At 34.3% G+C, this 24,774-nt stretch overlaps 1 protein-coding gene across 14 annotated transcripts in view; it reads right to left on the reverse strand.

The window, feature by feature from the left end:
- The window catches only part of CEP170 (centrosomal protein 170), a 121,637-nt gene that overhangs the window by 15,780 nt on the left and 81,083 nt on the right, over window positions 1–24,774 (reverse strand). For 8 of the 14 annotated variants that reach the window (XM_073216693.1, XM_073216687.1, XM_073216697.1 and 5 more), the window contains 5 exons: window positions 23,981–24,107; window positions 20,560–22,392; window positions 13,573–13,807; window positions 4,326–4,503; window positions 2,256–2,426 (listed from right to left, as the gene is read on the reverse strand). In XM_073216693.1, coding sequence (XP_073072794.1) covers window positions 2,256–2,426; window positions 4,326–4,503; window positions 13,573–13,807; window positions 20,560–22,392; window positions 23,981–24,107 — 2,544 coding nt within the window. The remainder of the gene's footprint in view (window positions 1–2,255; window positions 2,427–4,325; window positions 4,504–13,572; window positions 13,808–20,559; window positions 22,393–23,980; window positions 24,108–24,774) is intronic. The other 6 variants (XM_073216696.1, XM_073216690.1, XM_073216698.1 and 3 more) reach the window with 3 other exon arrangements.

Here is a 24,774-nt window from a genome sequence, read left to right on the forward strand (position 1 = left end):
AGAAGGGGACAAAGGTTACTTTGGATATGAGAAGCAGCTAAAGGCAATGAAAGGCTAAATAAGCAAAATGGTATTTTGTGGCCTTGAGGGACAAGAGTGGAAGACACATATTAATTAGGAAGGAGTGAGAAACAGCACAGTAGTCTAAGGAAAAATGGAAAGATGGTAACATAGAACAGGATCTCTCTCTTTTCTACCCTATAAAGTGCAATTCAGAGTCACAATGTACTAAATTTTTTTTTCTTATGACAACCTTGAGATAGCTAACAATCTAGAAGTTTCCATTCTCTTTAAAAATGTAACTTTTCCCACATAGCTTTAATACATGTAGAAGAATTTATCTTCCTAGACATCTGAACAGAATGAATATGGAAAAGATAAGAGAGTAGACCCTGGCCAAGAACAACAAATCAACTATCAGGCCAGGAGAGAGAAAGTGTGTTTTAAAAATACCTAGTATACTGCAATTGCCAACTCTGGAGCTAGCTACATGCTTTTACATTAGGTGTATTTTTTTCTACCTGGTACTACTGCAAACAGACATATTCTTACATACTGAATTTCATCTCCTAGTCCTTAAATCCAGGGATCCACAGGTATATATATATATCCACAGGTAAACAGAATTAATCATAATTCTTGATTCGTGACATACATCATTGGTTCAACACAGACCACTGTTTTCTTTCTCTTTAATAATAAAACAAGGACTTAAGAATCTACCACCCAAAACAAAGACCAGGACCTAACAATAACCAATGTGATTGAATAAATATTGTTCAAAAATATTCACTTCCTCCACCGTCTCCATTACCAAGGGAGGAGGATGCTTGCCTTGACCTTGGCCATGAGACTCACTTTCACCAATGGGATGTTAGCAGAGACGACAGTAAAGACTTGATATGGGCTTGCATGGTGGGGATTTCTCTTATGTTTCTGATAAAACAATGGCAAGAACAAGCCCGAGCTAGTCCACTGGTCCAAACAATATGAGACACATGGATTTAACCTGGACCCAACCTACAACTTTTAACTGTCCAGCTGAGCAGTGCCAGTTACCCCACAAGTGTGTGATAAATAAATGCTTATTGCTCTATGACACTGAGATCTTTATGGTTTGTTATGAATAAATAGATGATTGATATAACCTATCTCTAGTCATACAGTTTCCTCCATTCCATCTCCCTGTTCCCTCCACCCAAGGTAAACAATATCCTGAGTCCTTTCGTCATTGCCTTGCTTTCCTTTTTGTATAACTTGTTTGATCTATTTCTGTCCTAAGTGTGTATTTTCATTTTTAAAAATTTATGACAAAGAATCACATTATATATAATCTTTTCAGAATTACCTATTTCATTTAATGTTATATTATTAAAATCATCCATACTGTGGTATATTGCTCTAGTTCATTTGTTTTCATTACTTTATAAGTGTTCAATTATGAACATACCAGTTTATACCTTCATTTTTCTGTTGACATAAAGTTAGATTGTTACTAAGTGTTTGTTACTGACCACAGTGCATTATAAATATCCTTTTGCATGACTTCCATTGTCAAAGGGAAAGGGTTTCTTTTGGGCATGTACTAGCAAGAAATGGCTAGATGATGTGATATGTTTATGATCAGCTTTGGGAAATAATGCATAACTGTTTTCCAAAGCGATTGCACCAATTAAACTTCCACCAGCAACTTATAAGAAAGCCTATTTATCCACATCTTCTCCAACACTAACATTTTAAGACCTTTTAATTTACTGCCAACTAAATGAATGAGTATAAAACTGTCTCTTTCTAGTCTTGAAATGTATTTCTCTAAATACTCATGAGGTTGAACATTTCTTTGTATTCTGTAGGCCTTAGGTATTTTCTTTTCAGTGAAAGGCTGCTTATGCCTTTTGCAGATTTTTCTGTTGTTTTTTTTTGCCTTTATTTAAATTGATTGGTAGGAGTTCTTTATGTATTCTGTATATTAATCTTTTGTTGGCTGCATATTTCACAAAAGCCCTTTAGTATATTCTAATTTATCAATCTTTTATTTTAAAGTCAAAGCTTTTTGTGCCTTTTAAGAAATTGTTACCTATTATAATGTTGGAAGATTTACTTATAGTTTTTACTAAAGAAAGGTTTTAAGGTTTTGCTTTCATTCTTTAAAAACTTAATTCATTTGATATCAGTTATTTGTATATAGTTCTTCCTTTTCCCTCCAATTGGACATGCCTCCTTTGCTGTTATGTTAAGGTTTATTGTTTACTTACCTCATCCCTACTCCAGGTTCTCCGCCTCGTAATTGTTAAGTGGTCAGGTGGCTCTGCTGGTTGAGGTCTTGGATCACTGGACTGACAGTTGTTTCCTTCTGGTGTTTTAGAATGAATTAATGGAGGGATCTTTCGGAAGTTGAGGCTTTCATCAAAAACACGATCAACCAACTAAGAAGACAAAAGTAAACCCTTATGAGAATAATTTGGAAAAGACAGACACTGGCATTATAATTTTTATGATTAGACAGAAGTTATCCCATTCTTTGGTAGTAATAGAAGCATGACATCTTCAATAAACCAATTACTTTGTTTTTTAAGTAAGTACTTCAAAGGTGCCTATATTTTATAAAATAGATGTTCATCCACATAGATTTTACTTTCAAAATCAAAAATATGTAACTATATTAAATTTGACTCTTTTTTAATATTTCTCCAAACTGGAAAACAGATGGTAAATAGAAAAAAAATCTGAGCCATGTAGATGGACAAGGAGTTACTCACATTGCCCTACCAGTGTAAAATAATGTATTTCTTTTAGTTTCCTATTTTCCCTTTTTTCCCCAAATCCAGATCCCAGATTTCTTCATAGATAATATAAATTGCCAATTCCAATTAAGTTTACAAAAGGAAAAAAATTTTAAATCCACAAAATGAGTATTTTGGTCTTAGATCACTTTTATTAGTGCTACAGGAATGAAATAATCTAGCAAAAATGATATACTGCCATCTACAGTGCAAATTTTACACATATAATATTAAGTAAGTCAGGTTTACTGAAGAAGGAATAAACTAGTACAATATTCAGAAATAAAAAGGAAAAATGAAAGTCTATTCAATGAAATGTCTAAATAATTTTACTGGGTCTGAGTGAATGTATAATCATATTAGATAAAATTTAGATAGCTGAGAAAATAATGTCTTTACCATTTTAAATGTACCAGAATTGTGTATGTCTTGCCACCAAGAAGATCCTTTTGTTTTTCACCAATAAGGATGATTTATATAGATTTACAATTGACCAATGTGGTAACAAAACTCTACACAGATTGATGAAACATTGTTTGCCAAAGTAGACAATACATGAAGGTGAAAAAACCAACTAAAAAATGACCACTAAAGAACTAGATCATAAAAGGAAGTGACAAAAAGCAAATGAAGAAAATATTATTAGTTTGCCAGAATCAAATCTGTCAAAAAGGCTAGTTATTTGTGGTTACTATTGAGAGCACTGCTTTATTTCAGGCTCTGCAGCCCATATAGTCTCTGTCCAACTACTTGATTCTGACATTACAGCACCACGCAGTCAAACAGTAATTAAAATGAATGTGGCTTTGTCCTAATAAAACTTTGATTCATTCTTTCAAATGTCAATCTTTTGCTTATATTTCTGTACCAGATCTAGAGAGCCAACATGGTAGAGCACCATTAATTTAATATCATATGTTAAAGGCATCTTTCAGAGTAATATTATGCAAACAGTGCTCCTGGACTAGAGAGCAGGAGGCCCTGGTTTTAGAAGGGCAACAGTCCACATGTAATAACGTACATTCCAGAATTTACAAGAATATTTTTAAAGTGAATATATGTGTACTGTGTGAGTATATACACATTTCAATTTCTAAATATCCTTGTGTATATGTGTGTGTGTGTGTAGTCATCAACAGAATTACTTCAAGTAGTGAAAACTGTAGGATTTTTTTCCTTTGCTATTAGAGATATCCTAGCTAACTAGCTATGAAAATACATTTTTAACTGGATTATTTTCATAGCCAAGCTCTGTGTAAACTTTACAAAATATATCTGCTTTTGAGATTTCATTTATACTCTTATTTTAAAGTGAAAATATGGACCAATAATTAGCAAAGTGCTTATTTTAAATTATTTTATAGCTTCATGTTAATAGTAGAACAAATGTTAGCCTTTACTAGTTTTATTACAAAAACATGAAGGAAATTGGGTAAAGCAAAGTTGGAAAATGCAGAGCTTCATGCAAACAGGAAGGGTAGACGTAACTAAAATAAACTAAGCAAAAAGCTAAAAGCAAAAGAAATAAAGAAAAGGAAGAACCTTATGCATTTCTCCATGAAGATCTCCTACCTCTTCTCTAGTGTCTATGGCAGAACCAGGGGTGGTGGCGGCAGTGCTTACTGTGGTACTAGGGGCAGTGCCTGACGAAGTCACTGAATCTATCTCTCCTGCTACATCGTTGATTTCCCGAGCAATGAGAGCAAGATCTTGGCTGATCCTGGTAATAATTTTAAAAAAGAAGTTTAATCCTTTTAAAGTAACATGACTAGAAACAATCATTAGGATAGAATCAGTTATGTAAGTTGTATATCTAATTAAAGACTTGTACCCCAAACTTAAGAGTCTTTGGAAATGCTATTAACTGTTTGGATATTGAAAATATTGAACTCCAAAAATTAATAGAACTAAATTTCACATAAACTGCAAGTTGTCAATACCCTGAGGTACTGGTATGCTTTTAAGATACATTGTTCATGTTGGTGACCAGCTTTAACCTATCACTGGAGTTCTTAAACTTGGGGCTGGTGGGCAGAGTGGGCAGATTTCTAGGAGTCTATACACTTGGATGAGAAAAAGCAATTACAACTTTATTTTAACTAATCTCTAGCAGAAACTTAGCACTTTTTTTTCCATTATAAATACAAGCAACAAACAATACTGGTAATAGCAATACTGGTGATTTTTGTCACCAACAGAATCACACTCTGCTGCTATAGGCATCTCTAAACATTTACAGTCATCACTACTTCAAAACCACAGCAGTCATTAAACCCACAGCAGTAATGTTCTATTTAGTATGTAACAAAGAGCCATATATTACCGTATCACTTTTAAAATATTTTGATAGCTGTATTGCAATATAACTGCATTTCTCTGAAACGTTAACTTTTTATATTTATGCCTTTAGAAACATTCTGAGAAGAGCTCAAGAAGCTTCCCCAGACGGCCAAAAGGGGTGTGTGGTACCAAGAGGTTAGGAACACCAACACAGCACTTCACAGCACACATTAAGCCACCTGAGAGTCAGTGTTCTTGGGAGGTGGTACTTCTCTGATATGAATAAGGACATTCAGAGGTGAGTGGTCTGCTCATGGCCACACTGGCTGCAGATCCAGGCGCAGAACTCACTGCCATAATGACATTCATTTGTGTTTCAGCCACATGGACTGAAGAACTAAATTACTGTTATTAGTGCTAATCAAAGGGGAAAACTGACTTTTTTCCTTTACTGTTATTTTTTTAAGAAGGAGAAATTTATAATATCTACCAATGATATTCCTGTTCTTCTCAACAGGATGTTCTTAAGAGTACATGTTGAGAGCTTTCTGCAACTCAGAATTCAAAGCAAGTGGCAAGCAGCTCTCTTACACAAAATGTGAGCCTGAAAGACTTCAGGGAATGTGTAAATTGCACAAAAGTTTAACTACAGATTTAAAAAGAGAAGCTAAATTGAAACTTATGGACCAATAGTAGCAATCTGTGGTCAATTCTTCTTTTATTTACCAATACAAAAAGGTAGAAAGAACACCAGTCAATATTTACTGATCTCTTGTTATGTGCCAAGCACTGTGATAGCCCCGTGAAGAAGTAGATAGTGAAGAAGTAGAGTCCCTTTCCTCATAAGCTTAAATGTAATAAGCATCATTATAATATAATAAGCATCATTATACAGAAGCTTTATATTCAACAAGTCACTTAATTCTCACAACCACCTGGGAGGAGAGAATGGTTAATCATGTCACACAGATGAGCAAAGTGAGGATTAGGAGAAATTCTATGACTGCGTATTGGCTGGGATCACAAAAAGTAAGTGCTATAACTAGGTCTTTTTATTATGTCATGCTTTATTTCACATTATCATTCCATATATAATTTTTAAAAACTTATTAACTGATGATACAATTCTTTTGAGAAGAGGTTTAAAGTGTTCCCCTACACAATATGTTAAATTCTTGCAGTCTTGAAATAAATGCACTAGGATAAGAAGCAGAATAACCAACTCAATGAGGTAAAACATAGACAAGCATTGGCTTATCCCAAAATCTATTTTTCCTTGTAAATACTTTTATGCAGACATTTGTATAAAATATGTTAAATTCTTGCAGTCTTGAAATAAATGCACTAGGATAAGAAGCAGAATAACCAACTCAATGAGGTAAAACATAGACAAGCATTGGCTTATCCCAAAATCTATTTTTCCTTGTAAATACTTTTATGCAGACATTTGTACAATGAAACTTCTAATATTTATAGAAAGCAGTGGGAATTAGAAAAAACATAGACAATAGCAATCTCAACATGTGGTAAAAATTGTGCTACTCTTAATTAAGGAACTCTTAATGTATAGATAACATACATTGTTAAGTCAGTAAATATCCAACAAGAAGTTTTTAAATTTTCAAGTATGTAATGTATATGCCAGCCGTTTCTCAGCATGGCAAGTCCACCTTAAAGCTGACTTAATAATATAGACCAATGAATTAATTTATATCGACAATGCTTAAAAAATCTTAGCTCCTACTAAAACCAGATTTAGGAATTTAAAAATGATAAATTATCAAGAAAGAAAGCACAAAGTTGTGAGTATCTTGAAGTAGAAATGGAAGATTTATTATTGATTCAATATATAGTATGGATCTATTCATACAGTTGTTAAATCTAAGCTTCCTAATTAAATTCCATCATGCTTCTAGATTACACTTCCTGGAATATTTTATGATAATGTTATTTCTTTATATCTTTATATCTCTTAAATTCCAAGTCTGTAATCCTCATTTTAGTCTTACTCTCCACTCCTATCAAATCTACTAGAGGAAGAACTTCAAAAATGATGCAATATTTTATCTGGAGTTTTGCAAGCCATCCTTCTTATGCAACACCAATAAAACCTCAAGTTTCCAATTTGAAAACTAGTAACTAATTTTCATATTTAATTTCATATTGATACAAAATATGGTGGGACAACAGACCCAAATGAAGAAAATACAGATTAAGGGTTAGGTTCTATGACATCAGTGTTAATTTTCTTTCTTTCTGAGTAGGAGAATCAATGATCCAATTTCAAAAATTTTGTAGAAATAAACATGCATTATTTGTAAGAAGACGGGACAGCACAGAGGACATACTTTATTTAGTTTTTGATTTTCTTATGTAAACTACCTCAGTGTTATCACTCTTAATTAAATCAACTAAAAGTTGTTTTTTGCTGAAGGGTAGAATATGGGGGAAAAATACATTAATGATAGGCTTTGGGTAAACCAGAAGTTTAAAAAATATTGAAAATTAGAGCTCTTATGAAATACATGTCCTTTTAAACATGCTGTATTTGCAAGTGTAATCTAACAGCCATAACTGAAACACATTACCAGACTAAATTATTTAGACTACCAACATAAACACTGTTTTAGGTTTTAAATTAATAAAACAATAAAGGATAAAATCTGCTTTATATTTTAAAAACATATTAAGTTTCAGAAGTTTTTATATGTAAGCTTCCAAAGGACATACATAGAAACCATTAGAATGAGTTTACCTTCAACATTACTGGAAAAAAGGAACTGCGGAGCTATGAATGAAGTGTACTAGCTTAGAATCCCAACACTGAAGCTAATGACACAAATCTACCTCCTGCTAACTTTGAATAAGAGCTTGTAACTATAATTCTAATTACTTAACTTTTAAGAAATAATTTAGTCTAATTTTTAAATGACAAAGAGTGCTAAAATAATTAGTGATAAAGTAACTAAAAAGATTGTTTAAGAAGGAGAGACACTTGGGAGTCAATTCCAAGAAAAGCTTACACTGAGTCTGACACTACATAAAGAATCAGAAAAAGTCCAGGTCTCAAGAGGCTTAAAGATTAACACATATATTTGATCTGTGTATAGACTATAGGGACAGTTCACAGAAAAGTTTTCTACTGATAAGGAAAGAACTTTCTCTTTTGTTTAAAACTGTCAGTTACATTTATTTTATGTTGGTGGTATTTTGATGTAATATTGCCAAACCTTAGGGAACATTCAGTGAAAGCATGGAGGATTGGGAGAAATAGTAATCTGAGCCACAAAAGAGTGGTTTAGGGTGTGAGAGCAATGAGTTGAAACTGGAGGCTTCTCGTGGGTAGCCAGAGAAATTTAATTAGTGGTCCACAGACAGGAATAAATAGAGTCTGTTCCCAGAAATCAAAAGAGGTACAGATTTAATAAAAAAAAAAAAAAGATATCTCCCATTATTGTCAGTGGCACCACGTTGAATGCTAGCTTAGCACCACAGACATGCTATATTTGGCAAAACTCAGAAAGTCTTAAAACTAGACTTATGAAATGCTTCAAATAAATTGAGCAATTCACAAATCAAGAGGTAAAGGTAAGAAGATAACTTTGAAGGTCTTATAGCATACTGTTGGTCATCAATAAACATTTCCTAAATGAATGAGAAAAACCAAAAACCGTGCCATTTCCACCAGACACAAAATCTGCAAGTTAAAAGAAGACGGCCTGAAGTCACCTAACAGGAGAGTACTGTCTTTATTCAATGAGCAAGATTTGAGACAGGCAAGTACATGCAGAGAGGTAGTATAGACCAGGCTGGAGGATATGATGAAGGCAGAGTAAAGTTCTAGGAAATGGTAAAAAACTATACAGAAATGGAAGAAGAATGGCCATTTGAACTTTGTGAGCAGATGTTTTATTCCAACTCCTGCTATACGGATCTGGCCTAACCCAAAAGAATAACAGAAACAGGTTGAACCTAGATGTTAGTTATTTTGAACCAGTAAATCAGGTCTTAAAAGTCACTCAGCAGATTTCCTGATAAAGTAATTTTTATCTCTCAGTTTTTTTCTCCAAAATGAAAAATACTTTAGTATTATCAAAGCTCACATCCACCCACTCCTGCAAATGCAGTATATCCTATAACAATAATGCATTTGGAAGACTTTTTTTTGCTGAAATAGATTACAGTGTATGTATAAATATGTTTTATTACATTACAGACTCTAAGGAAACGCACACCACTTCATTCTGGCCACTCAACTAAACTGGCTCTTACCAAAAACAAAAAAAACAAGCACAGGGCTTTTAGTAATGTATTAAAATTACAGTAATTTAGTTTTTTACTGTAATTTATCAAAGTAATAATTCTAATTGCAAATACTCTAGGCTTAAAAAATGTAAACAACAGTTATATTTTTAAATATGTTTGATTAGTGTTTTTTTCACTTGAAGTTCACTTATAATAGTCTTATGTGTAAAAGATTTAATAACAATAAAAGCCTTTTTCCTCTCATCTTGAAATGTCAGATGATTTTACCTTGGGGTCAATTAAATCATGGAATAACACTGGTGGGTGTTCTGTGACACATTTGTTTTAACAATCATTCCAATATTTGAAAAAGCAGAGACCACTTATTTATCACTATTATTATTGCAGAACAAAAGAACATTTCAAAATAATTGTGTTTGGACTGACAATTTGAACAAAACTTGGTTGAGATTCTTAGGTATGAATAGGATAAGCCTAAGAGATTATTTTACAAATTACAGGAATTTAATGTTAATTCTGAAACTCCACTTAAACCTGGGGTCTCATAAATTTAAATTATGAGATAGAAAACTGAAAGCTCACAACAAAGTTCTAAATATAATCATATATGCATCAATCTGTCAACTGCCTCTAGTTGGCACTACTGCTCTGTCCATTTTTCTTGAGATCACTAAAAGTTATTAACCTTGTGCAGGGTTACACAGACCTGGCAGCAGAACTGGGTTTGGATCTAGAAGGTCTGATTCCAGAGCCATGCTCTTGACCATGCAGCTCTGCTGCGTCCTTATAATTTAGGTGATGCCTCAGAGTTCAGCAGAATCCTCAGCTCATTTACCATTTCCTGGTAATACCATCTATTACCACCACTCTCTGTACTTCATTAACCTCAATCTGACTTTCAATAGCTTCCTCTGTTTCAGAGCCATAGTTCTGCCTGCCAGACTTTTCCACATGTCTGTCCCATAAGTACCTTAATGTCAGGACACCTAAAACAGAAGTCCCCCTTTTCCCCCCTGCCTTTTATGCTCCTCACTATTTCCAATATTCCATTTGAACAACACAGACTGAATCTAAATTCTGCTTACCTTTCTGGCTACCATCAAATACTGTTGATTGTTACATGTCCGTGTCTCTTGTTCCTTCCTTCTTGTGTCCCCTCACTAATACTGTCTTGTCTCAGCTCATCTACACCTGGCACATTAACTTTCCAAATTGATCCCCATCCTGTCTCTAGGCTCTTGTCTCAAACAATTCTATGCAATGCCTTCAGTTAGGTTCCTTTAATACAGATCAGAAGTGACCTTCCTGTTCAAAACTCTTCAAAGTTTCAAAGCACGTTAAGTAATATGCACACTCAGAGCTGACACCTGAAGTCCCCTGTTACTTAGCTGGTTTCGCACGACTTCAGTTTGGTCATCCATTAACAATACACCTTCACATCTCATACTTGAGTGAAACCTCACACTTTTTCAAACCTCCGTATCACTCTGCCTTCTATCAGTTACCACACCTTTGCTTTACTTCCTCCCTTCTATTCCAAACTCTAAGGACACCCACATCTAAGTCATTTTCACAGTCCACCCAACCTAAACACAATGTTATATGTGTGGGAGTTGCTTAAGAATTCTTTGAGTGGATGGGGACTATATATATATTCACAATATATGTGAAGAAGTTATATAAATATGATCCAAAACAGAACTGTTATAGGATATACCACCTTTGCAAATAATACCCTCAATCAACATTAGGGTGGAATATGACATTGCCTTTACCATTTCACCCTCTTGTGCAACACATCTTATAAGGAACTGGTTGTTAAGCCTTGAAATTAAATATTGTTAACTAGAACTTTCTCCTAAAAAACTTTTAATTTTACAGTGTTATGTGCAGTGATGAATCTAAAACATTCAACTATCTTTAAATACCTTCTGATTCAAATGGAAATTATATAATCTTCTGGCATAATTTTAGGCCAAATGTATTTTACTTAGTCACTTGGAAAGGTGGTTATCATAGCTTTGCTTATCCTAAAAGTCATAAAACCTATAATCTATCAAATTCCTACTGAAAAGAAATCTGTATCTGTATTGTTAATAGAGAAACTGAGGCAGGAACTACAATATGTACATGTATCAAAGACAACCATGGGAAAAAAGTTTCCTCATCATATTGAGAGACCAAACATACTATATTTTGCTTCTACTGTTTATATCCTGAATGCACCTTGGTTTTGTGCTTTAAGTTTAAATGCACATAATTACTATGGACAGATTTACAATGTGCTGGTTAAGTGACATAGTCCTAAACTTTAAACAAGAGTAGATCAAAGCAAAACCCTTTTGTAATAAATTAAAATCACTATCATGCTTTTCAAATAAAGGGTCTTTACTTATTACTATTCGGTAGGTTTTGCTCTTGGCCTGTGAGTTTTCAGACAGCAGGAACTCGTTTAAAGACATGAAACTATTTCTCACATTCTATTTAGCTCATGATTCATAGTTATTTGAAAATAAGTTTTCTTGTGGTAAACAAACTTATCAGTGTGCCATAGCAACACCAAATATCAACATTAACATTTTTTCCTTCCATCTGTCCTTTTTTAAAAAACAAAACCAAAAAATTTGAACTTTAAAATTAAAAAAAAAATTTTTAGAAATTTAAAAATTAAAAAAAACAAAACAAAAAAATTATCTGGCTTTTGAGGTATATAGCTGAGAAATATACCTTTAAAGATTAAAATCCCAAAGGCAAGTTTTATTAGCACAGTGCTCCTGACAAGCTAGGGGAAAAGACATAAAATCATCTGGCCTTAAGAGTCCTGGTGTTGACAATAATAAAATGCCCATAGACAGTATCAAATGCACATAATAAAATGGAGCCAAGTGAAAACAGAAAACACAGTTCCTATTTACTTTCTCCTTTGGATTTTAACTCCTTTTTGTTTGGGGGCAAGGAAGTGGGTTTGGTCCAAAAGGTGTCTACTCGTCCCAGTCTGGAGCAGAGAGCTTGAGAGGGAGTCCCCAAGAGGGAGCAGATATACAGACTAGCTCCAGCAGGCGGACACCTCCAAGAGAAGGGGGCAATGATGAGGCAAGAGCTGTGCCCGCAGAACAGAATGTATGGCAATTTGTGGGCACATAGTCACTCATGGATTCCAAAGCACACATAAACCCTTCCTCTAACAGGACCTGGCCTATAATGTTCTGACAATTATTCTCACCACAAACTATTCACATGGTGAAACAAAAATGTTTAAGCAGCACGAGATTAGAAGGGCATGTTCTCTAAAGAATTACAAGCAATTAAAAGCAATTACAAGTAGATAGTCATTAAAGACAAAAAAAAACCCCTAAACATTACCTTATAAACTAATGAGCTAGGAAAAAAAAGCAATTCACAGATGTCAACAACAACAAAAAAGTAAAACAACATTAAGCTATGATAAAAGTTCATAGTTTTTTTAAAAGCATTTATGGACTGCTATATGTAAGTTTTTTCATTATGTTGCCCAGTGTAAAACTTGAACGTTAGGGTATTAAAATGAAGGCAGAAATAATTTTAGCATGTATATGAAGAAAATGTTTAAGTAACATATGGTATACCACAATAAAAGTATCTTACAAACAAAACCTCGTATTTTAACTACAATAGCATGTTTGAGTATAGCCTTTCTTCAGTGTTCAACCACAGTATGTTATCAACTAAAAATCACATCTGCAGCATGTATTTTACTTATTATATAATCTAAAGGTTATATTTAATATTCAAAGTAATCATACTTTGATCTAATTATTAAAGGGTGAGCTAACTGTACTTAATGAACTCCCAAGTATGAGTAAAAGTCTGCCTACTCTAATTCTCCCCCAGACAACATTAGCAACCTACTCTAACAAGTACACTATCACCTCTTTGGAAAGTAAAAGTAATAGAACATTTAGCCACATGATTCTTAATTATGTAGAGCTGATACACCTTTCCAAAGTTATATTAACTTGCCAACTAGAAATAAGAAAGTGGGGTGTAACCAAAATAAATACTTCAATATAGGATTCAGTATACTTCAAGTTAGTATTACTAGCAGTAAAAACAGAACAAAACAGATAGAGAGTAACACTACCAACAAAACTAAGTTCATAATATGTGACTTTCATTTCTTGGACTTAAGTAAAAACTAAACTATGTGCATGTTACACTGTTAAGGAAAAACTTCAATTCTCAAAGACGATCCATTAAAACCAACCTGGCTATCTCTTCTCGATGAGCAGTCCAATCTCGGATATAGTCTTCCTGTTCTTTTATCCGGTGCTTGAATGAAGAACTAGTAGGCATTGCTGACCCAGAGCTCTGCAGCCGAGTTGTTTTCAGGGCTGGAGAAGTACGTAGACGAGTATGTTTAGGGGAATTACGGTTTGATCCAAATTCATCTTCTGAGGTGGAAGCATAATCAGTAGGAAAGCGCCTCCATCTTGAATTTACTAAATTAGTTTAATTATTGAAAAAAGAATTATTATGTTAACTTTTAAAGGCGGTAAAAAGTCATGATTTCAAAAACACCCATGAGACACACACAGCACAGTTTTCAGTAACTGACATACACATACCTCACAAAAAACATAAGTCTAACACTCCTTAAAGCTAGAAACACTACACTTTGGTGAATTAGAAACAATGAATAATTAAAAACAATCACAAGACTGTGTTTTCCATAGTATGGTGAATAAACATTCAAATGAAAAATTCACTAATGATAAACAACTGAGCAAGCTCTATTTGTAAATATTTAACTCAGGTACTTTTTAATGCAAGTATTTCTCATTTGAGTGAAGACATGGAATTTTTTAAAAATGACAGTAACAACAACAAAAATGAAAATAAGGGAAAAGATTTCCTCATGCCACATGGACTTTCAACACAGAGATGGTTAAAAACCCTCTTCCCAACAGACAGATGTGCATAATTCCTGCTGTGGAAATTATGCCTTTATGGCAGAAAAAAAACATTACCTCTGTCATTCAACATCCTGTTATGCTATGATTGGAAAAAGTCTTTTTACATGGTAAAGACACAACAAAGCATCTTCAGTACAACTCTCTGGTACTTTGACACTGAAAGCATATGATGAAAACAGACAATGGCAAACTCCACAAGCTGTTCTCACCACCACTGCCATTTAAGGCACAGGAGATAACTGAAGAGTCACATTAAAGAAAATGGCAATCACTTTACAATTTAGGGTTAGTGAAGACACTTAGAAAATGGTATTGCTGACACTTGAAAAATCAGAAGACCAATTAACTCCATTACTAACTACTGTTAAAATGAGAATCAATCATGCAAATAATATGAAGCACAGAGGTAAAAAACAGGGAGATAATGGCTAATTCATGGTAAATTTCACAAGGGCAGCAACCATGCCTGTTTAGTCCACTAATGTATATGTAGGCACTTGGCAGAGTGTCTGGCTAGCAAATGTTTTCGAGTAAGTGAATGAATTTCTAGATACTGACCATTTGCTCTTCTCAAATTAAGAAAAACCAAGCAAAAAGCATGAGATATTTTTGGTCACCAAAGTGACAAAACTTTAGCACCTGCTGTAAATTCCAAAATCACTGTTAATATTAGAATAGTTTTCTTTATCTTTCTCTTATCTTTTTTAAAACAGACACTGACCCTAGGCTGTGTAGGCTGGTAAAATCTAGAATTCCTTCATCCTATTCCACTAGAATTTTATACCTCTCCTGTCTTTTTCTCCCCAAACTACATTTTTGCCTGGGGCTCTATAAGGTTGAGTTGGCTCTAGGATAAAACTGCCCCGAGAGTTGGTTTAAGAAACAGAAAATTTATAATCAGGAATATGCCACACATCAGAGCCCACCTATCTGTCCTGATTCATAATCTTGTATGAAGCTCAGAGAGCTTGGAACTAGATTCATGTGTATGAAAAAATGAATATATGCAGAAACTTCATAGCTTTCTGTAAAAGTGTATGCAAACATATAGGCAGATTTCTAGGTAATTTACCATAGATTTTTTTGAAGGGTTAATACTTTTAATTTCTAATTTTATAATTCATTAACATAAATATGTTTACCATGGTGGAAATTTACTCATTTCTAGAAATTTGAAAACTCTTACGAACTGAACTGTCCCTGAGACTTGAAAATAATTTTAGGAAAAGTTTAGGAATAAGAACAAAGAGGTTTTAGAAAAAAAATTAGAAACATGGTAAACTGATTGGAAATACGGCAAACCAGTCTGTACTTTCCAATAAAGGCATTTCATTAAACACTGTCTTGTTTATTTTGCTGCTTTAGAATATTATTCATAAAAGTAAATTCATAAATAAGAAAAATACTGTTAACTTAAATTTCCTGAATTTTGATTTGGAAACTGTGGTAACCATACATATAACTGAAAATTGGAGAGAAAACAAAACCAATAACAAAGAGTTTTAATAAACTTCAGAAAATGTGAAAACATAAGCAAGTATAATAGAACTAAAGTAGTAAATTTAGAGGTAAGTTAGAAAGAATGGCATCAAGGCTAATGTATTATTCCATGAGTGGCAGAACCCGTGACAGCAGAGTGAGAAACTAAGAACCAAGTTCTAAATGCCAGGTGACAATGTATAAGCAGAATCACATTAGAATTAGCTCTTCTTAGTCTAAGTCTCAAGATCAGAAAATAATCACAGTTTGGAGAAAAAAGAAAAACCTTTCCAGACAAAATTCATAAACTTTCCACATATTTTTATAGGTCGATCTAGAAGCCAGTAAGAATAGTGAATTATCTAATATTACTTTTAAAAAGAAAAGCAACAGAACATATTTAAAAAACCTCAAGGTAACATTTTTAGGTCTGTTCTCTTAAAATTGAGGGTAAAATAAGAGATAAAATAAGTAGGGGACAACAGAGGCATGAAAATATTATTAATAAATCTTCAAGTAATTAAGGGTTACTTTTATTAGTGGAAAACACACACACAGTGTTCCTGTGGACACCACTTAGCTTGTGTTAACACCAGCGTGGACAAATGAGTGAATTGAGGGCCTTCGAAGGAGATGGGACTGGGTAAGGGAGTTTAATGCCAAGACCTTTGACTGGCTATTTCTCAAAGAAATTCTTTGAATACCTTTTGCTTTCTTGATTTTTGCTTCCAAACTATAGTGGTTATATATGTTAACCGAAGAAAATCCCTACAATCTGCTAGTTATTGCAGAGGATATGTTTTTAACTTCCCAATGCTAACTTATTTCACAGACTTTTATAATAGAATGGTCTTAGTCATTAGATAGTCTAAATTCCTCAATTCAGAGAGAGGAAACAAGCCCAGAAAGGTCCTGTCTTGCTTAAATCAAAGTTTAAGCCAGTTCTACTGATTGCCAGATCTCAAAACTCATTCCTTGCTATTCCAAGTATTTTACAATTACATGTCAGAAAATGTTTATTTTTGGTTTTTACATGTCCAGTGAGACTAAATTTTTTAAAAAGGCATTCTGAACTTCTGACAGAATGATTTATGATTTCTACCTGTGATGAAGAAAAATTTTACTTCTTTCTCTTGGTCTTTATTCTGCTTAACAGAATTAAGTTTACTTTTATATCATTAGGCTTATTTGATATACTGGTACTAGTAAGGAACTTCATGTAAGCCATTATATTGAAATTTTGTATTTAAGGTATTTGACATACCGATCTCTAAGAGGCATCTTGGCTTGTAAAGTGCTAGGTAGCACATATAATAAAATGAGACAAAGTTCTAAGATGGGCTTAATTTTGTAGCTAACCTGAAAATTAATTTAATTACATTAACTATAAAATTTATGTTATGAAATTATGCAACACTCCGTCTTTGTTAAATTATGTTCACTATAAAAATACACTATCCATGATGTCTAACAAATTAAAAAAGGAGAAAAGTTATCAGGACCATTTATCTGTGAATGCTCTGATTTCTTTTATCATTAAGCAAAATTTGTTGTCATTAAAACACATCCACATCTACAGATGTAACAAATACATCTCAGAAAACAAACACTGCAGCTGTGCACTTATATCAGGAGTATTTTTGTGGGAAATTAAACCACAAGCACAGTTTACATGTATACTTGTGAGCAAGTACCACATAAGATCATTTGGGGGAAAAAAAAATCCCTGACAACATTCTGTACTGGGGCTTGACCTGCAGGAAGAATTAAGTCAAGCCATGCACACCTAACATCCATGTATAAATTTTGAGGGTCAGATTAGATATGGGAAAAAAAACAATCAAATAGAAACTGTAAAGATATTAACATCATGCTTTTATTTTCTAGAATGTGTACTTAAAACATAATGAAAACCAACTGCTTTGATAATTCAGGATCCTTAGTTTTAATGTATCTTATCAAAATATATCTGGATATTTTAATATAACTTGATATTGAAGGATCACTGAAGGAAGTCTGGCAGGGGACTAAAGTCCTAAAGGCAAATTACATCAGAATTAAAGAAGCACAAAAGAACCCTAACTCTTAATTTTGCTAAATCAGAGATTTCTATTCTCCTATTTTTATCATATAAATTTCTTTAAAAAACTTTTTTTATATAGCCTAAAATAGAGAATTTGAAAGATTATAGAATTATATTTATATATGCCAATTGGGAAACATCAAGGCTTCAGGTTCAGACATTTCTAAGTACTTTATAGTATACAATGTACACAGCCAGTACGGTTTCATGTTCTTTTAAATCATTTCAAAAGCTAAGGAATTTTATTTTCTTTTTCCATTCAAGAGATTATAATTATCTTAACTAGAAATGTCATAATAGCAAAGATAGCTCAATTAGCAAAGCTGGAAAGGTATGTTTGTTTTTGTGTTTTCTTTTGTTACTACCTACCCCATGTAATTATTTTAGTATGTTACAAACACTGAGTAAAAAGATCCTGGCAATTGTTCTTCTAGATAAAGTACGGTACTGTAAATGGGCATCTTGAGAAAATCTGAGAGTACAATCCCAGATCACATATGACTTTATGCACATAAAGTGGAAAAGAGAACATGAACTTGGTAAAATAACAGAATTACAAAGATTGTAGTGAACAATACCAAAACCTTTGTATTGTACACTGGATTTGTATATACTACTGATAATAATCTAAAAGATTCTATCTGGCCTCTACAAGTTTTCAAACAAGTACACAGAGACTATTTCCCAAAGCTAGCCTAGATTGAGTAGAGACAACGACAGGCTAGGAATGAACAGCCTTGGGTTCTTATTGCACCCCTGCCATAGCCATGTGATTGGGGCAGGTTATTTCATCTCTTGGCCTTAGTTCCCTAAACTGAATATAACACTTCTAGCTTTTGAATTTCATGATTCTAATTATTTAATATAATACTATTAAGTTTGAAGAAGGCCAAAATCATGTACCTCAATTTACCCTAAGGAATTTTATTCAGCAATTCAAGGTACTTTTTGGACATAAAAAACTGCATGTTTATCAAGTTCTTGTTTATCAAGTATTCAAAGAGGCTGTAAACAAAATTAATTTTTAAAGGCATATATATGGCACCTTATAGTTGTTTCTTAGACTTGCTGAAGTAATCATACCTGGCTTCCACCTCAAATAAGCTCTTCATGTTAAACACTCAGGAATAAAACCAGATCATTCATGTGTTAAAAGCTAGGCAAGCAGTACAGGAGGAATTGTTCCATGCCACCTGGTATATATACCTGTTGTGCAGCTTCTAAGACAGGAAAATACTTAAGACATTTTTATGTACTTAATAGAGATGAGATGACAAAATAAGCAGAAGAAAATTTCTCAGGGTACACACCAGAGAAAGCAGCACAAAAGAAATGTGAGCTGAAGAGGTAGAGCCATAAGGTACAACAGAGTAACACTGGGTAGACATAAATCAAACACAGTAGTTAGTTTTAAATACTTGGCAATATATCCACAAACCACCAACCAATGCTGGAAGGGTAGAAATGAGGATGAGGGTTAGCAGGAAAATGCCACCTATTCTTTGTAATCATGATTATGTGTTACCTACATTCAGCCTACATCCATTCCTACCACAGATGTGACCATCATTACCACAGCCATTGACCAGGACAGAGAGGGAAATGCAAAAGGGGCAGGGGACGACTTGAAAGGGAAAGATAATGAATACAAAGTGCCACTCCTTTGGGGTCTTGTAGGCTGTACTGTGGTAGATGACAAACAAGGTAAGTTTGTACACCAACTTTCCCTTCACTCTTCACTCAACACTTAGGGCGTCCTTAGGTGCCTGACAAGGATAAACCTTCAAGTCCTTAATGCTGGTTTCCCACCAACTGGTCTTTTCAGTTAGACCCACACGTGGGGATGATTAGGAACTAATGAGACCAGGTTTTCAGGCTGCACACAGGCATCTTGTCTCAGTAAGCTTGGTCACATATGTATTCTCACTGGCTACAGCTCTGAATATGAAGTATATAAACTGATAAATACATCAGAAGTAGTTAATTTCTGGAGGGTAGTTAAGTCGCTTTTGAAATTATTACATTCAATGACAGCTAATTACTATGAAATGACATAACAGCACTTCATGAGACAATGCTCGTAAGTTAAATTTCTGTAACCCAGCTTGACCCATATGTACTTTGTGATTGTCTCATGAATCCATCTTCTTCCACTGAAATAAATTAAGAGTTAGTTTTCATGTGCCCCAACCATAGATTTAACTTTAAAAATTATATGAGACATTTAAAAATAGGAAAAAAGGGTAAAATATCAATTACTTCACTTAGTTCTGAAAGGGGTAATAAAGGCATTACTGCTTTTCTTCAGGTTCATGAGAGCTTTGAATTATGTGAGGATATTTAAAAATTAAACATACACTTTTAGAAGCACAATGCTCATTTCTACTATTTGCACCAGATAATTCCTAATCGAATTTTGACAAATCCAGATATCTTACCAACTACACAATTAAAATTCAGAAACTAGTTTACCATACTTCTAACTCTGAGATCACTATTTTGCTCCAGGACATTCACTGGAAGTGTGTCTAATTTCTGAATTTCCTTTTCTCTAAGCTAAGTAAAATAATTTTTATAGGGAAAAAACTCTCTATAGCATAACCTGTCTGTTGAATATTTTGGGAAGCAACATTAGACATTTAATTTAAAAAAAAAGAGGAGTCCAAAACCATAAAAGAAATGTTCTAACATTACAAAAAGTCTGGGTCCAATTTACCTGACGGAGAGCCGTGTGTTGAGGTCATACTTTTGACCTTGGAGTCTGATAGCCGAGAGATACTGTTGGCTCTAATTCTAGGAGAAAATTTATCTGTAGGTACTAATCTGGCTCCACTTCTAATGATGGCTTCTGCAGTCCGTGAAGAGGCACTACTTCTGGAGATTGTTGCTTCCGAGTCACTGCGAGCTGACAGCGAGCCAAGCCTTGTTCTCCGAGGCTGAGCCAGGAGGTCAATCCTAGAGATGCTGCGCCTTCCGGTGGGGGGTTTTGATGTTGAGCTTGTTGTGGACACTTCAGAAGCAACCGATGCTTTGTCTGCATCTGCTAGTTCACTGTCTGAAGCTTCCCCGAGTCGTGCTCTGCGGAGGAGGGAAGTCCTGGTAGGTCGTGGCCTTGGGAGAGTGGTCGATTTACTGGATGAACCTGGTGCTACAGGAGAAGTCTTAGATTTCATTACTTTACTTCCTTCCAGTTTGGAATGTGCATGCTCATCAGTAGAGGTAAGTGGAGTCCTTCCATGAGATTTACAAGAGTAAGTTTCCTGGTCAGATGACATTATATCAGAGATGGCAGAGTGAGGTACACTCGAGGTCTGGTCATCATCTGTTACATCTACTGAAGGCTGTCTTATTCTTCCACTGGACTGTACAAATTTACGACCATCTGCTCTCGAACCTGTATCTGCAGAACGACTTTTTGTTTTCTTTTCAATTTTCTCCCTAGGACCAGAAGATGACGACTTTGTAACATCTTTGGAAGGAGAACCTGAGGAACACCTATCTTTATAGAGACTGGTGAAACTCTTCCGCTTCTGGGTTGACTTTCTTTCAGTCTCTCCAGTGACCAGACTGACTGTACTCGCTGTGTCGACATCAGATTCTGGGGAAATAGAGTTGTCTCTGTTGTAACTGGGAGTGTCTGGGCCTTCATCAGTTTTATTATCTTCACGCAGTTTAGCTTCTAGAAAAGCCATTACTGCTTCTGTGTCTTTTAGAATGAGAGTTGTGTCCATACTAGAATCGGTCTCCACAGAGTCACTTCTGTCTCGTATTCTACTGGTAGCTGTCAGTGCCAAAGAAGGGGGCACAGAGGAAGTCTGTTTGTTGATATGGGGAATGAGCTCTATGGGTATGTTTGGGCTAGGCTTTTCTATAGTGAAGCTTCCTTGCCGCACTAGTGGCTTGGAGGACTCCTTCTTGTCAACCCCCTTTGAAGTTTGACATTTCAGAATTTCCTCGGCTTTCCTTCGCTTGCCCTCGTTTTGTATCAGCCTTTCTCCTTTGCTTGTATAATGTCCTGGAATTTTTTCTTGAGGTTGTGACTCTTGCTTAAAAGACTCCTCCCTACATCTATCTATCTGGCCTGAAACAGTCTTTGAAGACAACTTAGTAGGGGTCCATTGTGCTTGCTCCTTTTGTTCTTGTTGCTGAATTTTAGCTAATGTTTGCTTCACCAAAGAATCTTCCTTAACAGTTTCACTTTTCTCCCTTCCGGAAGAAGAGCTGCCTAAGTGAAGCAGGGCTTTATTCTCTCCAGCAGTTTTAAGGGTCTCACCATTTACTGCCCTGCTCATTTTATTCAGGGCTCTGTCCACATCTTGTTTATCTTTTTGATACACCTGTGCAGGTGCTTCTTTCTCCTGAAGTTCTGTGTCTTGTTTTTCTCCTATCTCTGACCTTGGCGTTATAGCCTTTGCTCGGGAGCTCTCCACAGACTTTTCTTCATTTGGAAGCTGGGGCAGAGTTCGTCTCCTTCTCTCTACCTGACCAACCATGGAAGTGGCTAGTCCAGTAGTTCTCACTGAAACACCAGACTCACCGGTATCTGTATCTATAAAGTAAAACCACAGGAAGGAGTTTATTAGGGCAAAAAAGGAAAAATAAAAGAGTATCATGTTATATGAGATTCTGAAGTGTAAGTTAAGAAATGGCTTAAGTATAAATCTTTGAGTGAATAAGCCAGCATTTTGATACAGTGGTTTAAAAGGCAAGGCAGATTACTAATAGGGGAGTTGAGAAGGCGAGTTGTATGAGATGAAAATTTGAGGCTTCTGATTTTAAGCCTACATCTCTTCCTCTTTTTATCTTTTAATGCATTCTATGGCAGGGAAGTTCACTGTGTTCATTCTTGCTTTTGTATCCAGCCACAAAGTTTAGCTCAAGAAAATGTATTACAGAATTGCATAGAGAATGTCTAATAAACACTTCCAGTTACATAGTATAGAAGAAAATACCTGGTTTTTAATAACTATTATCATCATGTATCTACCTGAAAGAATGACAAACTTGGATTTCCTAAGTAAAAAGAACTTTAACAAAGTTTTCTAAAAAAAGAAAAAAGAAACCCTCAAAGATGGTTTTCATCCAACCACACAATCAATGGATGAGTCTTTAACAAGAACATTTTAAGATTTATGTGGATCTATCAGCTTATCTAACTAAATTCATTTAGAATATGATAAAACAGGGATGAAAATGAAGGCCAAGTGGTCTATTCCTCTTTAAATAGCAAGAGTAGAATTTTGCCTTCTGCATCTAACACCTAATAATTATATAATGGATTTGTGGTAAGTCTCCTAGCCCCTGGCCCCTCTACTTGGTTTGTTTCCAAGTGACCAGTTTATGTTAACTGATCTGCAAATCACTCTGTCTTTCCAAAGATTTTTGGTAGTACTATCAATTACTTCTAATTTCTATGGTAAATAAATGATATACCTTTTCTAGTAAACTGCTATATGTATTGCTCAAATACTTGCTGACTAATGTTTATGAACTTCCTAAACCAGACTTCTGGGGTGCCTCAAGCCAGAAACAAAATAAATTCCCATTTCCATTTCCAATTACAACAAAATTAAGAATATAGATAAAAAGTTGCAAATAAATTTTCTTTGAGAGTCTTATTTTTAATTAAGAATGTAATTAACTGAATCTAACAAAATCATTAGCAGCATATAATTTCATTTGCGGTTTTTAAAAGAAACTATTTCAATTCATAAATATAATTAAAAGGTAATAAATGTATTAGATTTGCAAAAGATACATTAAGTAAACTGAGTATATATTAAGTTAATTCTTTTTCACTGAATATATGGAGCAAAGTGATGTTTAAGTAATATTTGTATTAATGAGTGGGATAATGTGGAGTATTTAAACATGTCATATAAATAAATTCATATATATATGTGCTCCATCTAAAAATTATCTTTTCACCTTCGTTAGGGCTATATTTTAACAGTAGGTACATTATTAGTGAAAATGAAATCATATATGTAGGTAAGTATGAGAATGTATGAATAGGTTTATTTAGGTTTAATGTACTTCTCACTATATAGATGCAGCTTGTTTTTTAAAAACTGATATTAGAATACTGATATACAAGAAAGAAAAGAAGAAAGGGAAGGGAGGGAGGAAGGGAATACCATTCTCTAAAGGAGCAGGTATAGACAATTCCATTATCCTTTCTCCTTGATCATGCCTTGTATGATTAGCAGCCAAACTAGCCCACTGTGAAACCCAGCGTTTGTTTCCAGATGAAGACGGGCTTTCCTAAGGGAGAAAAGTAGAGAAATCAGACAGTCTGGTCAAATCTGATTCTCATGAAGGTAAATTCCACTTAGGCACATTAGCCTGTCATATAAGGCAATATTTAAACTTCACAATGCTGTATTATCACTTATTAAACTTCCTCATATATAAAATGAAGATTCTAGAGGTAACCTCTTTAACTAAATTTTATTGTTACTGTGAATGTAGTATAATTTTCTCTACTTATTAAATATTAACAATGATACTAAAACTCTTGGAGCTTAAAATTTATTGCTGTTGGATAAACTTAGGTGTATTATCAAAGCTTTGCGGCTACAACAGCACAGTTAGTCCTACTCCATTCTATGGAACAGGGAGTCTAAAGGTCTATTTCTAAATTGTTCTCTGGTCCTCCATGTTGATTCTGGGAATCAGCTGGTTCCAGAGTCTCAAGGAGTATTAAATTTGCCAGGTCGTGTCTTCAGAGATTTCAAAGAAAAACCCAAAGCTTTACACTTCTTTTTATAACAATTTAAATTTTCCAGAAGGAGTTAGATATCACTCAACCTTTAAGAATTTTCTATAATCAGTCTGAACCTAGACCTGCCCATGTCCAGATCTGTCTTTAAGGTAAGTGCTCTTTGAGTCCTTACAATCAAGTGTGAAATGGAATTTAATTCATGATATG

Source organism: Manis javanica, chromosome 11, assembly GCF_040802235.1.
Source record: "Manis javanica isolate MJ-LG chromosome 11, MJ_LKY, whole genome shotgun sequence".
NCBI classification, from domain to species: Eukaryota; Metazoa; Chordata; class Mammalia; order Pholidota; family Manidae; genus Manis; species Manis javanica.